The 17,772-nt window shown below is 39.3% G+C and overlaps 1 protein-coding gene across 5 annotated transcripts in view; it reads left to right on the top strand.

The window, feature by feature from the left end:
* Window positions 1-17,772, top strand: part of ehbp1 (EH domain binding protein 1) — a 157,285-nt gene that overhangs the window by 18,452 nt on the left and 121,061 nt on the right. For all 5 annotated transcript variants that reach the window (XM_026944084.3, XM_026944085.3, XM_026944086.3 and 2 more), the window contains exons 3-5: window positions 3,401-3,458; window positions 7,144-7,239; window positions 10,815-10,868. In XM_026944084.3, coding sequence (XP_026799885.3) covers window positions 3,401-3,458; window positions 7,144-7,239; window positions 10,815-10,868 — 208 coding nt within the window. The remainder of the gene's footprint in view (window positions 1-3,400; window positions 3,459-7,143; window positions 7,240-10,814; window positions 10,869-17,772) is intronic.

The raw sequence follows: 17,772 nt of genomic DNA, 5'->3' as shown, positions 1-17,772 counted from the left end.
AGAGCGCAAGCAAACAAATTTGTTGAACCAGTCTTTTCCTACACCAGAGTATGCAGGTCCTCTTCTTTGTGATCTTCATTCTTTTTCAGTAACTGCTTTATCACAGTCACGGTCGCTATAGATCTCGGGAACACTGGGCGTGAGGTGGGAAAACTCCCTGGATGCCTGGTGACGCCTGCTCATCACAGGGCACCATGTGCACACACATTTACACTCACTCTCACCTAGGGACAATTTAGAGTTAGCTAGTTCACCTACTGGCCTGTTTTTGTGACGTGGAGGAAACCGGAGAACCCGGAGGAAACCCACTCGGCCACACGAACTCGGGTTCAAAACGAGGATCCTCAAGCTGTGATATGGCAATGCTATGCCACCATCTTTGTGATAATACTAACTGTGGAAGTCAACATTGCTTTGAGGTATTTCCAAAATTGACGTAGACCTGAATCTAGGCTGATATGACGATGTAATCAGATATCAATGATGACTGACATGTGCCTGATGCTATGCTTGAAAGACGATAATCGCCCTTGCTGCATGGAGATAAAAACTAATAGATAATCGCCCTTGCTGCATGGAGATAAAAACTAATAGAGATGGTAGAGTTTTTGCATGGAAATGTGCTGCCTGGTGCACGTTTTGTGTTGATATGGGGGAAAAAAATTCTCACAGCACAACACACTGTAACCATAATAACATGACATGATGACACTGTTATCAATTATTACAATATATTGATAATTATATTTAGATATCTCCCAGCCCTAGTTAGATCTGCAATACTGTCTAGCCGATAGCCTGGGACGTCCACTAAACAAGTTAGTTCCTGTAAAGATAAGGTATTAGAGCCTTCAGAGATGCTGTTACAGAAGATTATTCAACACCTTCAGACAAAAAGCACCTCACGATTCTTCAAGACATTTCTACAGTACATGATATGAATAATCATGTTTAGGTTTGCTAAGAAACTGCAAGCACTACAGTAGTGGAAAAGCTCGTTTCATCTTTAAAAAAAATGTTGAAAGAGAAAAATGTGAAAAGTGTGTACTAAAAAATGAAATTTTACAGGTTTCAAGATTCAGCATCAAATCAGCTGCTTCCACTCAGTTCACTAGAGTAGAGTAGAGAAAATGCGAGGATGTAATGTCTGTCTGTCCGTGTGTCTGTTTGTGAGAGAGAGAGAGAGAGAGAGAGAGAGAGGGAGGACTGCAGGGCAGTGCACACACACACTGCAGAGTGTGTGTGAATGTGTGTGATGATGCTAGTCATAAGAATATAGACACAATGGGCAACTTTGTAGTCAAATTTCTCCCTGAGGCCCAGCGGCATACAGTACGTCTCTGTCTTTCTGTTTGTCTTCTACATGCTTCTTTTCATTTTTCTCACTTGTAGACCCCTCTTTCTTTATTTCTCCCTGTCTTTCTCTCTTCCTCTATGACATACACACATCTATGTGGTTAATGGTCCTGGGTGTGTGTGTGTGTGTGTGTGTGTGTGTGTGTGTGTGCGTGTGTGTGTGTGCGCATGTGCAGAAAAGCACTCTGTTCAGGCATTGAAATAAAAATTTTATTATTTTATAACAAAGTTGTCTGAAAATGTCCAAGGTGTTATATGAGAAATTATTCTGTAAGCCAAAAATTTGATGGTTTTTTCTAACACTCATACCGGCATCACACGCACACAACCATACACGCACACAACCACAATAGCATGTCAGTGTCACTGCTGTGCTGAGAATGATCCACTAATGATCTCAGTAATCTCGGGTCAGCGGTGGTCCTGTAGCAGTCCCTTCTCAGTGATGGATGTGAAGATCAGTGTGCCAAAATTGTCCAGTGTTTTTTTTATTATTTTTTTTTTTTCCCTCATCTCTAATATCTTGGAGCAAGTGTGTGAAATCATTCACTGATTGAGTGGGTGATTATTTGAAACAGCTCTCTCCCTCCGAGATGTTTTAGAAATACATGGCCTGAGGCTAATCATCTCTCTGTCTGTCTTTCACTGTCTCTCTCTCTCTCACACACACACCTCTGCTTGTCAGATTACAGTTAGTACAGTCCCAGCTGCGCGTCTTACTGTAGCTGGTTTATATTGGGATTCTCAGCTCTGAAGTGTCTATCTGTTAGACACAAAGAGGCTGAGCTGAGACTCTCACTGACTCTTTGTCAGCCTGCCTGAATCTGTTTATCTGCTTCTACTCCCTGAGTGTCTAACTGTGTGTTTGTCTGATTGTCTGTCTGACTCTCTGAATGTGTCTGACTCTGTCTGTCTGACTCTCTTTGTCTGTCTAACTCTGATGCTGTCTGACTGCTGCTCTGTCTTTTTGCCTGTCTGACTCTCTGATTGTGTCTGACTGGCTTGGATAAGCAACCCGAGGTGTGACGAGACTTACATAACACAAACATAAATAATAATCACCACTGTAACACTGCTATATTCATATAATATACTGCAGGTAGATTCTGAGTGTGATGGACAGCACGGATAGGCATCAATAAACTTCTGAATCTGAACCTTTTTTGGCTCTATTAGGCATCACTAATCTTTATAGTTCTGCCTTTTTCTCACGTACTGGAATCTTTGGCACCATAGACTACGCTTTTTTCTATCGGTCACTAATTTAATATCAAAGGTTCCAGTTATCAGAGGTGGGGCTAGCTGCGCTATAAAATAGTTACTCATACAACACAAACACAGAGCCACCATTTTCAAAATAACGTTTCAGAAGACTATGCTTGTTTTCTACGTTGAACTTCATGACATAAACACACTGTGGTATGCGCTGCGCAAAATGGGCAGGGGATGCAGATCAGGTGGCACTGATGCTGCTCAATCTCTGCTAAGCATGTGTTATCTGTTTATAGTTTGATTCATTTGATAAAAAAAAAAAAAAAGTCATGTTACAAAAATATTCTAGTTACTCTGGTAATTGATGCTGTTCTAATGGAGTTAATATACATTTACATTTGTCTGAGTTATTTCATAATGACACATAAGTCATAAAGCATTAAAAAAACTGTGTGCCAGATTTGCACAAATCAGGCAGGGGAGGTGAAATAGGTAACGCCACACACACACACACACACACACCACCTGCTGTGATGACGTTACGTTGTTGCATGCCATTATAATGATGCTGTCTTTACTGTAATGCTTTGTTCATTTATCAATTAGTTGGAGAATGAAATAAAAGTAGAAGTCTAAAGCCTCTAGGCTCCGGTTTGGGCCTTGTCAGGCATCAAGCTGCTTCTTTACAACCAGCTCTGTGTATTCGTCCAACAGAATATAATCACAAATATAATCTCCGTCTAAGTTGTTGCTCTGGCTAATGTCTAATTTAATCTATTTAATTACGTTATTATTTTCAGGTTCTGACTTTTCCATTGGTTTGTTCTTTCAGGCAACCAGACAAACTTGTGGTGGTGTGGACCCGCAGGAGTCGACGGAAATCCTCCAAGGTGTGTAGAACCTGTGTAGTGCTTGGGCTTACTTCTTAACTTCTGGTTTGTTTTAATGTATAATCTCATTATCCCAGAAGATGATGGGTTCCCTTTGGAGTCTAGTTCCTGTCAAGGTTTCTTTTTCATGTCTTAGGATGTTTTTCCTTACCACTTTCATCTCTGTCTTGTTTATTAAGGATTTCTGTAAAGCTCTGTTTTAACAATGTCGCACTATACAAGTAAAATTGAATATTACTTTTATTTAGAAATTTTCCAAACAGGCATTTCTGTTTGTCAGCTGACAGTTTCAGTGTATTTCAGCTACAGCTGGCCAGTAAGATGATGGGATATCTGTATCGTGGTAATTTGTTATTTTGTTATTTTAAAAAATAATAATAAAAATATAAAATATTTATATTTTTATTAATTAATATTTATAAATTAATTTGTTAATAAAGTTATTTATGATAGTTTTTTTTCCAGATCATGATGTATATTGTGTATCGTAGAATTTTCTTCATGTATCCTGATATTAATATTTTTGTCATATCGCCCCCCCCCCCCCCCCCCCCCCCCCCTAATTTCAGTCATGTTCCATGTTTTTCAATGTATTTCAGCTTTAACCAACTGTGTAGTCCGGCATCGTTTATTATACTCTGTCACCATTCTCCCTTTAAGGGAATTCCACTCTGAATTTAAGGCCCCTTCCAATTTTTTTATGAGCATACGTGAAGTTAGATGAGTTTTTGGAGGTCTGAACATTCAGGTTGACATAACTGACGGAAAAACAGAACTTTCGTGGAACGCACTATGGTCTGATTTTATTTCATTAAAAAAAAAAAAAAAAAAACACAATTTTTCCTGAGTTTAAGCAAGAGCAATATTAAGTTGATATGGGGCCCTGGAGTGGCGCACCAGAAAAGCATTTGCCCTATCATCCAGAGATGTTCTTCAACAAGTATCGTCAGAAGTTCGAATCCCGATGATGCTGCAGCCATCTGTGGCTGGGAGAGCAAGAGAGCGAAATTGGCCGTGCTCTCTGGGAGGGAGGAGTTGCTCACTCTCTCTCCGATATCAGTCACAGTTAACTAGCCAATCACTGGCGTCTGTGAGCTCATGTATGTGGAAGAGGGCAGATAGCGCTTTTCTCCGAGTGTATTACGCTGCCCTGTGACATAGTTCAAAAAGATGCAGTCTTTGAGGAAGCACGTGTTGGCCTTCACCCTCATATGATAACAGAGATTGATGGGTGGAAAATGGCCAAGACTAAACTAGGGAGAAATTTTGGGGAAAAATTTAGCTGATGAGCTGATAAAATTCTGCATGTTGTATTTCTGAAGACCTACACTAGTCATCAGATACAGCTGTCAGTCAGTAAAGCCCTGAACCAGTGAACAACATTAGAGAACAACTGTCTGCAGGATACGAAAGTAATTAAGTGTTACAAATTTAAGCAATGTGGATGCAGCTACATAAAAAAAATGCAGTCAGACTGTAAACTATAAACTTATACACAAATTATCTTGCAAAGTTAATTCTGTTAATTCTGCACTTGCGAATTGAAAAGACCTAGGCTATCATGGTCTCAGAGGAGGATCATGTGGCCGTGACAATGCATGATTCAGTCTTGGAGATTTGGAAAGACTCAGTCGACTCATTTTCACAGTTGACTCATCAATTTCTGTTAAAAGATTTCTAAATTTTGTTAGAGGTGATGTCAGTGTGACAAAAGTACCGATCATAATGTCCATATGCTTACTCAGCTTTATCTCAACCACAGAAACTAAAGTGACTTCTTTCCTTCTTGTCCAAGCGTGAGCAAAAATGCATCTCATTAGAATTTTTAACCATTTTACGCACACTGTTTTAGTGTGATTGTGTGGTAATAGTCAGTAGTGTTGTGCCTTCACCTGCAAATCTGATGACACTAAACATTTAATAAGCCACTTGCTGTCATGTCATAGTAGGAGGTTAAAAGAGAGTACAGTAAGGCTCATTGTAGTCCGTTTTATTAAAGCAGGTGTGATTGAAAGCAGAAATAGTATGCTAAAAAAAAAAAAAGCTAAAACAAATGTAGAAAACACACCAACATGCAGCGTTCAGGACCCGCATGTAAAAACAAAATTGCTGCAATAACATCACTCATTGCATTAGCAATGCTCATGAGTTGTTTATGTTGCTGTGGAGACGGTGCTGTCAGTCAGTGTTTGATTGGACACGCCCACACAGTTCTCATTAAGTAGAAATTCAGACTTTTTCTAGCTTTTGGTTATAATTTATTTGCAGTTATATAGGTATACATATTTCTTAAATCGTACATTTGTAAATGCATATTGAATGATATCTGTGTGTCACAAAGATTTTTTTTGTTTAACGTTTAAGACCATGTTGCCAAGAGCTTTAAAACTGCTGCTACAGGATGCAGTCCTGCAGTGCAAAAACAGTTTCTTTATTATCCATGGATAAAAGTCATTTAGGCTTGGCATCGATGCTCAGCTCAGATCACAGTATAGTGTTTTCCTGCTCTGCCCTGCTGATCGCACTCGTTCAGCTCAGTGTCGAGTTCAGTCTGATGTGTTAGGGCAAGAAATACACACTTGATCTTGTGTTTGAGAGGTCTTGTGTTATCTCAAGCCCAAATCTCAGCTTCACTACAGACACACTTTTGTTTTCGTGTCTGCATCAACATGACGCGTCATCAAGGAGTTGCGACAGAGTGTGTAAGGTGTTCAGTTCCACTTCCTCAGAGTCCGTGTTGAGACAGGCAGCAGGGTAAATCATCCGTGAAGCAGTGTTACAGTGTATAAAAATACAGCAGTGCAGAACCGTTTGTTTTATTCATGCACATGGTGGGTGGAGAAGACTCGATTTCCACGCAGCTGCCTGGACAGGTAGGGCATTCGTCACGGCATTCTCAGATCTGCTGTGTTTTAGGAAATCAGATCATCACAGAGAAACAACGAGGTCGGATTTCCTGAGTATGCGCCACAGTAAAACCGCTGCAAATCCAGAATAAATCAGTGTGTTCATCACCAGTGTTCATTCTGAAAGCTGATTTTGATTTAGTTTTAGTCTTTTAATGAAAGTATATTTTATCAAACAACTAATTTGTTTTAGTTACATTTCAGTCTGCTGTTTATTTCATGCTAGATTTAGTTTATGGGTGCTTTCACACCTGTTAGTCCATTTGTCGGGTGTGAATCACATTTCCTCAGCACTTCTAGCACCTCACATCTGCAGAAAACTGCCACCAGCAGCTCAAAACACTTTCTCACTGCCATCAAATCTCACCAGAGTTTGATCAGAACCATGCTGAGGCCACCTCATTCCAGTTATTTTGGTCTACACCCAAATACTTAAATTAAACGAACTTGCACCAAGATTTGATTCCAACAGACTAAACGCTGCATATGTGAAAGCACCCTAAGAAAAACTGCAGCCGTTTTAACCAGCGTCCACTGATACAAGTTATTGTCTAGATTGACATTTGTTTCCTTTTTTTGCGTTTAGGCAAGAGTGCTTGAGGTCCTCAGTTAAAATGGCTGATCAGGTCATAAATGGCGAGCTTATAGAAATATAACTTGCATTTTACAGAAAGTAGAGTAGGATATTTGTTGTTTGTCTGTTAAAATGATGGTGTAAAGTGCCTGAGTGATGCATAACACCGTGTGACTGTTTTCTCTCCTTTTTCTCTGTCTTTCAGTCTCATAGTTGGCAACCCGGCATCAAAAACCCGTACAGAGGAGTGGTGGTGTGGCCTGTTCCAGAGAACGTGGAGATCACGGTCACCTTGTTTAAGGTACACACACACGTAGTAGTGATTTAATAATATTCATTGACTTGCTTTAGAGTTTTATTTATTTATTTATTTATTTTTCAAAGAAACGGCTTGGCCAGAATTTTTCTAAATTCTGCACTGGAGCTATGAGGCTAATGTAGCTCATCGGTTAGGGAAGTGTATAGCCATCAGTTTAGCACTGTCTAAATCAGAGGTGTGGGCCAGAGTTTTTGCAAGCCCTTAAAGGCCCATATTCTAATATTACATTTTTAGCATATTATCAATTCTATTGATTAACACTAATAACCAGCTCTGAAAGAAGAATAGCATATTTCTAGTGGCGTATATCATTTTATGCCACAGCATGGTTGAAGGCTTGAATCTGATTGGTTGGAGGGTGTGCATTATTTTCTTATAACAGCACAGGTAATTCCGCCTGTAACATGAACGATAGGCTTATATTAATGCGCTCGTTTAACACGTTATTGTCTTCATAGTAACTAAAGCTCATACACAGGGACTTGTACAGCCGACTCTCCACACAGTCTAAGACTAATAATAAACAGATTTAAAAATGTGTTATTTAACAAAGTAATTTTGAAATCATTGATTTAGTGAAGTTTTTTTTTGGTTGTAAGATTTAGTTTCGGTTACTCTTTCCTTTTTCTCCGTTTTCTCTGTAAAATGACAGGCTGTGTGTGTGTGTGTGCGTGTGTGTGTGTGCGTGCGTGTGTGTGTGTGCGTGTGTGTGTGTGCGTGTGTGTGTGTGCGTGTGTGTGTGCGCGTGTGTGTGTGCGTGTGTGTGTGCGTGTGTGTGTGCGTGTGTGTGTGCGTGTGTGTGTGCGTGTGTGTGTGCGTGTGTGTGTGTGTGTGTGTGTGAGAGAGAGAGAGAGAGGCTGGTTAGGGAATGTCTGTTTATCGCAGCTATAACGTAGATGAGAACAGGAACTAACTTGTCTCTACGACGTTCCACAGCATTAAATCTAAGTGTCATTCATTAATAAATGAAACATTGTAATCATTGACAAATTGCTGTGGTATATATATTTCATATAACAGCACGGTCTGTTGTGTGTTATTCCTTACATAATGAACACATTCTCTCTTAATCTCAAAATGATTTAACTATCATTTGGATGTGACGTTATAGCGCACGCCACATATATGCTGTTTAAAATTCCAGCACCCCCAATGCAAAACGCCTGCATATAAGTCTGGGGTAGCTGAAGTTTAAAAGCAGAAGAGTGTGTTAGAAATGATTTGGCCTTGCAAAAGTATTCATACACACTGAACTTTTCCACATTTTGTCACGTTACAACCACAAACAAAAATGTTTTTCATTGGGATTTTATGTGATAGACCAACACAAAGTGGCACATAACTGTGAAGTGGAAGGAAAATGATAAATGATGTCCAAAATTTTTTACAAATAAATATCTGAAAAGCGTGACGTGCATTTGTATTCAGCCCCCCTGAGTCAATACTTTGTAGAACCACCGCAATTACAGCTGCAAGTCTTTTGGGGTATGTCTCTACCAGCTTTGCACATCTAGAGAGTTTAATTTTTGCCCATTCTTCTTTGCAAAATAGCTCAAACTCAGTCAGATTGGATGGAGAGCGTCTGTGAACAGCAGTTTTCAAGTCTTGCCACAGATTCTCAATTGGATTTAGGTCTGGACTTTGACTGGAGCCATTCTAACACATGAATATGCTTTGATCTAAACCATTCCATTGTAGCTCTGGCTGTGTGTTTAGGGTCGTTGTCCTGCTGGAAGCTGAACCCCTGTCCCAGTCTCAAGTCTTTTGCAAACTCTAACAGGTTTTCATCTAAGATTGCCTTTTATTTGGCTTCATCCATCTTCCCATCAACTCTGACCAGCTTCCCTGTCCCTGCTGAAGAAAAGCATCCCCACAACATGATGCTGCCACCACCATGTTTCACGGTGGGGATGGTGTGTTCAGGGTGATGTGCAGTGTTAGGTTTCTGCCACACATAGCGTTTTGCATTTAGGCCAAAAAGTTCAATTTTGAACTTTTCTGACCAGAGCACTTTCTTCCACATGTTTGCTGTGTCCCCCACATGGCTTGTCGCAGACTGCAAACTGCAAACGTCTTATGGCTTTCTTTCAACAATGGCTTTCTTCTTGCTACTCTTCCATAAAGGCCAGATTTGTGGAGTGCACGACTAATAGTTGTTCTGTGAACAGATTCTCCCACCTGAGCTGTGGATCTCTGCAGCTCCTCCAGAGTTACCATGAGCCTCTTGGCTGCTTCTCTGATTAATGCTTTCCTTGCCCGGCCTGTCAGTTTAGGTGGACGGCCACGTCTTGGTAGGTTTGCAGTTATGCCATACTCTTTCCATTTTCGGATGATGGATTGTACAGTGCTCCGTGAGATGTTCAAGGCTTGGGATATTGTTTTATAATCTAACCCTGCTTTATACTTCTCCACAACTTTATCCCTGACCTGTCTGGTGTGTTCCTTGGTCTTCATGATGCTGTTTGTTCACTCATGTTCTCTAACAAACCTCTGAGGGCTTCACGGAACAGCTGTATTTATACTGAGATTAAATTACACACAGGTGGACACTATTTACTAATTAGGTGACTTCTGAAGGCAATTGGTTCCACTGGATTTTAGTTAGGGGTATCAGAGTAAAGGGGGCTGAATACAAATGCATGTCACACTTTTCAGATATTTATTTGTAAAAAATTTTGGACACCATTTATCATTTTCCTTCCACTTCACAGTTATGTGCCACTTTGTGTTGGTCTATCACATAAAATCCCAGTAAAATACATTTTTGTTTGTGGTTGTAACGTGACAAAATGTGGAAAAGTTCGGTGGGTATGAATACTTTTGCAAGGCACTGTATATGTAAAAATATTACTTAACACAATGTGTACAAATGTATGGAATGTACGAACGTGTTGATTTAGTTATGCACTATCCAGGACGATAAACCGAAAAAAAAAAAAAAAAAAAAAACTTTTTGAAGGATCCCAGTCGGTCAGCATCTGAACAAGGTGGTCTCGGTTTGATTCCAAGTGCGATTCGATTGCAGGAAGTGACCCGAACATGATGTGTATTTTGGGGTTTCGGCAAGCTGCTAAACTGAGCTGTGCGGCATGAAACTGAGCCAAAGCACAGAGCTGTAGCACAGCACCAACAAACAAACGAAATAAATGTTTATATAAGTTGTTATAGCGTAATCTGATCATTTATTTTGCGCTGGTTGTATATTTTGTGCATAGAAATCATCTAAATCATTTAAGCACAAAGATCTGTATATAAATTTTCCATCACTGAATTTATGTCCAGTTTTACAAGCATGTTTTTTTTTGTTTGTTGGTTTCATTATGAATCAAAAGTATCAGTATTGCTCTGATTTGGACTCCGCAGTCAGACTAATGGATGTGAAAATGACCAGAAAAGCGAACTTCAGACACCAATCACATCTTGGCTGATGTTTTTACATTTGGGTTTAGAGGAAGTTATTAAACTGAATGGAAAAGAGTAGCACTTTACATTTTGAGTTGCTTACTTTTTTCTTTTTTCTTTTTTTTGTTAATGATTTCTCGATGTGTCTCCTGCAGGACCCTCATGCAGAGGAGTTTGAAGATAAAGACTGGACCTTCGTTATTGAGAATGTGAGTGCTGCTTCGTTTTACATAAGCTCTGTTCCACTGCTTCTGTACCTGTATGGTGGAAACGCTTTTCTGTTGCGTTATTACATTTAAAAATATGGAAGCCACTTTATTTTAATGTTGTGAGGTACTTCTTTATGATCTTCCACAATACTTATTTGCTGTCTGATTTCGGGTAGCTACAGTGCAGTGCTTTTGGTCTTGGCTAAACATAGAACAGGTGTCTCTCTCTCTACCTGTCTGTTTTTCTAAAGGTAATGTGAAATGTGACACACTCGGAGAAAGCGATATCTGCCCTCAATCAGGCAAAAAGTGAATTCAAATGGGTTAGAAATGGACTCTAGACCTTTCCACAAAGTTCAGTATGGCTCCTTATAATAATTATAATAATGAATGCCAGCATGTCTACTCAAGTACATTATTTAATCAAAGTACAATATTTAATTTAATTCAAGGCTCCATGCCTGTTGTTTGAGCAGGTGGAAGTAAAAGCTTAGAAGCCTATAGGTTACGTTTTAAGACATCACTTAACGATGTTCGTCAGTTTGCACCAGTCCTTTGTGACTGTCTCCACCTTGTGGCTGAATTTAGTCATTACACACAGTTTAATCAAGAGAAATGAAAGGAACAGGAGAGAACCTGGCTGGAAGTTTACTTAAAGAAGCACTTATTATTCACATTTTAGTGATTTGCTAAAAAGCCTTCATGTAAGTGTCTTAATAACCTGTTTAAGATGATAAGCCAGAAATTAAATTTACACAATATACCCCTAAATTTAGTAGATGTTTGTGCTTAGCTTATATTTTATTATAGACATGCTATTGGTCTGATTTTCACTTAGTCTGGACATATTGATGTGGTTATTGTTATAATTTATGTATTGGTGCAGCGTTATCTGCCTGTTTTTAGGACACTTATACACAAATGTCAAAACCAACCATGTGATGCACTTCAATAAAGTCTGTTAGTGTTATATAAATAAGTGCTCAGTGAAATATATAATTTTTTTAAAAGCAGACAATTTGGAGGGTCTGTCTGTCTCTCTGTCTCTCTCTCTCTCTCTCTCTCTCTCTCTCTCTGTGTCTGTGTCTGTCTCTCTCTCTCTCTCTCTCTCTCTCTCTCTCTCCCTCTCTCTCTCTCTCTGTGTCTGTGTCTGTCTCTCTCTCTCTCTCTCTCTCTCTCTCTCTCTCTCTCTCTCTCTCTGTGTCTGTGTCTGTCTCTCTCTCTCTCTCTCTCTCTCTCTCTCTCTCTCTCTCTGTGTCTGTGTCTGTCTCTCTCTCTCTCTCTCTCTCTCTCTCTCTGTGTCTGTATGTCTCTCTCTCTCACCCTCCTTCTCTCATTCTGGATAAGTACCAGACACTCGGCGCCAGTCCAGTCTTGAGTCTCAAGTCCATCTGTCTGCCTAGCAGAGAAACAGAGACAAACACACACACACACACACACACACACACACACACGCTCTTACCCAAACACATTAAATACACACATATGTTCTCGCACAAAACAAACATGTATTCATGCACAGAAGCATATTTAATATGCGCAAACACACACAGGGACTAACTGTAATGCCAGAGTACACATTCACTCACTGTCTTAGAGACTCTGTGCCCTGATTGACGCAAATTCCCTCTAAAGCTGAAACACACACACACACACACACACACACACCCACACACACCCACACACCCACACACACATACCCTGTCTGCTCTCTGGTTTGACACTAAGTGCTATTTTATTTTTCCTGGACAAATATTAGGAAAGTGAAGTTGTAGAGTCTTACTGGAGAAGGGCATTTGTCAGTGGATTTCTTGTCTTTATGTGCACTTGGTTAATAAATTAGGTAAATTTAAATTTAATAGAACATTTCAGAGTCACTAAAACAGTTCTGCTACATTTTTTTTTTTTGAGAAACAGGGAGCTGGAAAGATTACATCACAAAATATAAAAGCCAGTCAGGTTCCAGTATGCAAAGGATATGCTGACCCAGTTTACCAGGAAAATAGGGTTTAGTATGTAACGTTTTAATTTAAATCTAGATTTACTGATACATGCAAAAGTGGAGTTGCATTTATGTGTTTTTTGTTATCTAATAATATTTTTATGAAGTGTTAACATGAAACAGTTATTTAGCGTGGAAAAACAACTGTCAAGTATTAAATGGATAAAAAATTTCTTTTAATGAGGCTATGAGAGAGTAGTTGTGCGTGGTTTGTATATATAAACGTCTAGAGGTGTAATGATACAGCATATTGTGTCTTCTTGTTTGATATGAGGTTCTCGATTAGATAAGACTCCGTATCTAACAATGCATTCAAAAAGCTGCGTAATAAAGCAGGCTGTTTGTCATGAAATGACGCTTATATTCAGATGAGGTGTAATAAAAATGTAAACTTAATCACACACTCCCTCCTCTGGAAGAAGTAACTTCCTGTTTATCTCCAATCAGAAGAGGCTGCAGGGAGTTTAAAAAACAAAAACAAAAACATGCTTATCATAAGCACACTGTCTTCACAAGCCACTATGCTAGTGTAGTAACATACTAATGTACAAGCTCCTTCAGCATCAAGCAGGCGATGGAAGATTCCACCAAATCTTTAAGGTCTGGTGTTTCGGAGCACTTCGGCTGCCAGGTAATTTACGAAGCTTACGACTAATGTTCTTCCCCTTTCAACTTTCGCAGCACAAATAACTAACAGAATCTGAAATAGAGAACCCTGCATGTGGATCTGCATGGACCACACATACACTATCTCGTTAAGTTTCAATTATTATGCTTCTATAATGTTGATTGTTCTAATCAATTAAAAATGGAAAACTAAGACGCAGTCAGGCAATACATTTATTTATTTATTTTTTGCTGTATTGAAAATGCATCATATCAAAACACAACCATTTTGTATTATATCAAATTTTGTGTTTCGTTACACCCCTAATAATATCCTCTGCATGGTCGGATCAGTTCTTCTTCAACAAGACAAAAAAATAAAATGAAAGAGGTTCAGGGAAAAAGTCCTGTTGTTTCAGTAGAAAGTCAAAGCCAGAAAATGGAAGGGAAATAATGAAGTGAGATTGAAAAGAAGAGGAAGAAAGGGTTCTTAATTCTTCTTGTCTGTGCATACCTCACTAATAACGGAGTGATCAAAGACATGCCAAACATCTCTCTTCATCTCACACATACACACACACACACACACACGCTGTGTGTCCTTGCATGCTGAGAGAGAGAGAGAAGAGAGGAGAGAGAAAAGGAGAAAGAAAAAAGGAAGAGAGGTGAAGGGGAGTGTGCCAAGTGAGACTGACATCAAAGCTCCTTGGGCAGGCCTATTTGGCACCAGATTACTCTCTTTGTGCTTGTGTGTGTGTGTGTGTGTTTGACATTCCTTTATTTAGGAAATGAGAAAATGCTAGGGGGAAAAAGTCAGTGTCCAGTTTGATGTCTACTCTTCTGGGGTTTTTTTTTTTTTTTTTTTTTAATAAATATTTTTTTATTCAATTTTCTCCCCTCTTGCTTGGGTTTCTGACTGTGTTGTGTGAAAAGTTGGTAACTGTAATTTGGTCACATTTTACAAGTCCACGAAACATCAAACCTCCAAAAATACCCTGCATTCCTACTAACACTTCTCTGCTCTAGACCTTTACAGACTCTATGGTTTTTAGAGTTTATGAATACTACCATACTCGGTACCATACTTACCATACACTGGAGACAAGTTATAGACGAGACAAACAATTCTTGCACTTCTAACAGGCTCTGAGTACAATTCAAAATTCTCAAATCATGCTTTTAAATAATTAATTTCCATTGACTCATCTGAATCAAAGCACCGCCTTTTATTTAAAGCACTAAATCGAGCACTTTCATGCATTACTACGGAAGTGCCTGATGTGGAAATGCACAGCTCTGAGTTCCTGTCTACTCATCTTTAAACAGGATCATTTTTTAAGTATAAGCTTATAGTGCAGATCCTAAACCATCACACTACAGTATTTCTTCTGTTATTGACATAGCACTAAAGTGCCAGAGTACACTACTGTCTGTAGTCACTAGAGGACAGTCAATGAATGGATTTTTCAGTTTGTCAGTGTGTGTGTCAGGCTTTCCAGCTTTTGGAAACTGGGGGGACAAAAGGTGAATCCCAGAATGAAAAAGTGAGGGAGGGGGGCTCCTCAGAATTGTTTTTATTTTACTGAAACAGGTTTTAGTTGATTGAGAATCCTCTTATGAAATTAAAATATATCTGAACACTCATTTAATTTTTTTCTCAATTGTTGTAATGTCATATATTATAACCTTATATTATAATCTTCCATCTGGGTTAAAACTGAATGGCAGATAGAATTTTATAATGCTAAGGTAACAGCTAAGGTAACAGCTGAGGGGAAAAAATGATCTAAATATTCAGATATTTTAATTCCATGTGGTGGGTCATATGATTTAATTGAAATTCGACTCCTAACAGTGTCAGCAGTTCTCTCTTAACATCATCATTATCCTCATCCTGATATTGACTTAAGTCAGTCAACAAGTAACCTATGCTACATTCAGCTTACCTCCGAAGTGGGAAGTCGAAGCTCGGAATTGTCATTTTCGACCTAATTGTGTGTGAAGTACAAAGTTGGGGGAAAAAACATGGACGCCTCCTTGTTTCTCTTTTGTTAGCAGCAAGCTAGCCAGTTAACTGTGATGAGTGACGTATATTTTCCTCCTCAAAAAAGTGTTTAGTCAGGGTTCTAGATTTAACAAGTGAAAATGTCTATATGTTGATTGATCTTGTTTCCTTCTGCTGCTGATTTAATGTCACTCCCTGAAGCTGAGGAGACCATCCCGAGTTCCCGAGTAGGCATTTCGAGTTGAATGGCTTTTCCTGGTCGGAGGTTGGGAAATCCAAGCTTCAACCTCTAGTTGAAAGCAGTAATACTTTTAGTTGTATCAGTTGAATACATATTCTGATTAAGCTAACACTTTAAACCATACACTGTATGTGTGTGGGAAAATCCATCAAATGTTGCTGTGGCTGAATTCATGCAAACATCCAAAAATGACAAACAGTGGGTTTTTCTGCATATAACATACACTATATGGCCAAATGTTTGTGGGCATTTGACCATCACACCCAAAACTGTATTAGTGAATGGACTCAGCGCCAAAATATTTCAGATTAAACCTTGTGTCAGTCAGAAATCTTCAGAGAATCAGCCAGAATGCATTTCGTCTGTCAGTCAGAAAACATCTGAGCTCCAAACACTAACAGACACTTATTAACTGAATTAAACATTCTGATTCTCTGTAGTCAACTTCATCACCAAATCACTTGGAAGTGCATTTAAATCATCTATCTGTCCAGGCAGATCTGTTTTATCTGTTTTTTTTTTTTTCCCTGCAAATTTACAAAAAACCACATTGACACACAGCTCAGTATTTCTTATTAAGAGGGGAAACTTGTTGCATCTCTCTCACTTCCAGCACTGAGAAGCAGAAATGCTGTAAAGACAATGATGAGTTCATTCTGCTGGACAGAGAGCTGTGTTATGAGGTTAAGACAAGGCCATGGATGGGAAAGAAAACTGCTATGAAAGAAAAATTAATATAGTTGTCAGCTTTATTGTGGTTATTAGTCTCAGTAATTCACCATCACAGATAAGGCAGAAAGTGTTTTGAATGGATGATGATATTGTAATCATTGAAAGTGAAGTGTGTGTGTGTGTGTGTGTGTAGGCCTGTCCTTGTCCTTCATTCGTTCTCTTCGCTTCTGTCCCAGGATCCTCTGGCTTTGACCACTCTCGCTGGCAGATGACCCCCACATGCACACTGAGTAAACAGAAACAATCTCTTGTTTTGACTTTGCACAGTGTGACGCAGGAGCTGAAATAAACATGAACGCAGGCCCATGCGTGTCTCTGCGTCACCTGGGAGCGCGTGTTAATCCGCTTTTCTGGCGCCTTTCTAGAACGTTCTTAAACCCTGTTGCTCTCTGAGGTCTCCCACCGAGACCTGGACACATGCGTACAGCACTCTTATGGGACACTGTGTGTGTGTGTGTGTGTGTGTGTGAGACAGACACACACGTGCATGTCATCATGCAGTTCATCCTCTGTCCTTAGACTTTGTTGAAAAACTTATACACCTCAGTTCCGCGTTAGGTTAGTTTGCTATTGACTTAGGTTAAGGAACATTATAAGGGCTTGAATTTACATTTACATGTGGCTTGTTTTTTTTCTTTTTTTTGGATATAGAGTTTTAACTGTCATCTTAGCCACATACACGTATATACTGGAATGAAATAGCATTCTCCAAGGCCTTGTTGTGACATTACAGAGGTCACAGACAGTAAAGTAGTGCAAAAACTGAGGCAAAATGGCAGTGCACAATAGACAATATAATAAAGTGCACACAACAATAAATACAAACAATGGAACAGTATAATAAACACAACACAGGATACAACACACAACAAAATGGTGTAGTGGGTGGTGTGTGGTGAGTACGGCGTAATCGCCACTAGCAGCATGAATGTCCCTGAGTTAAAGAAATAAAGTTATAGGATTTATAATTTTTTTAAAATCTACATTGTCTTATCAATTGTCTCGGTAAAGCTGATCATGAAGTGCATTATAAAGTATATCAAATGTTTTAGGAGCGCGCGCGCTTGTGTGTGTGTGTGTGTGTGTGTGTGTGTGTGTGTGTGTGTGTGTGTGTGTGACTGCTGTATCGTTTGGACAGAGCTGAAGTGTAGCATCAGATGCTGGGAACCGTGTCTCTTTCTGTGTCTGTCTGTGTCTCTATTTCTTTGTCTGTCTCTATCTTTCTCTGTGTGTTTTTGCATCTCTGTCTGTCTCTCAGTCTGTTTGTGTGTCTATCTCTCTCTCTGTTTTTTTTTTCTCCCTGCTTCTGCTGATGAAC

The sequence above is a fragment of the Pangasianodon hypophthalmus genome, chromosome 10 (assembly GCF_027358585.1).
Source record: "Pangasianodon hypophthalmus isolate fPanHyp1 chromosome 10, fPanHyp1.pri, whole genome shotgun sequence".
Lineage (NCBI taxonomy): Eukaryota > Metazoa > Chordata > Actinopteri > Siluriformes > Pangasiidae > Pangasianodon > Pangasianodon hypophthalmus.
The sequence above is the reverse complement of the archived record's forward strand: the minus strand, read 5'-3'. Positions and strand labels throughout refer to the sequence as shown.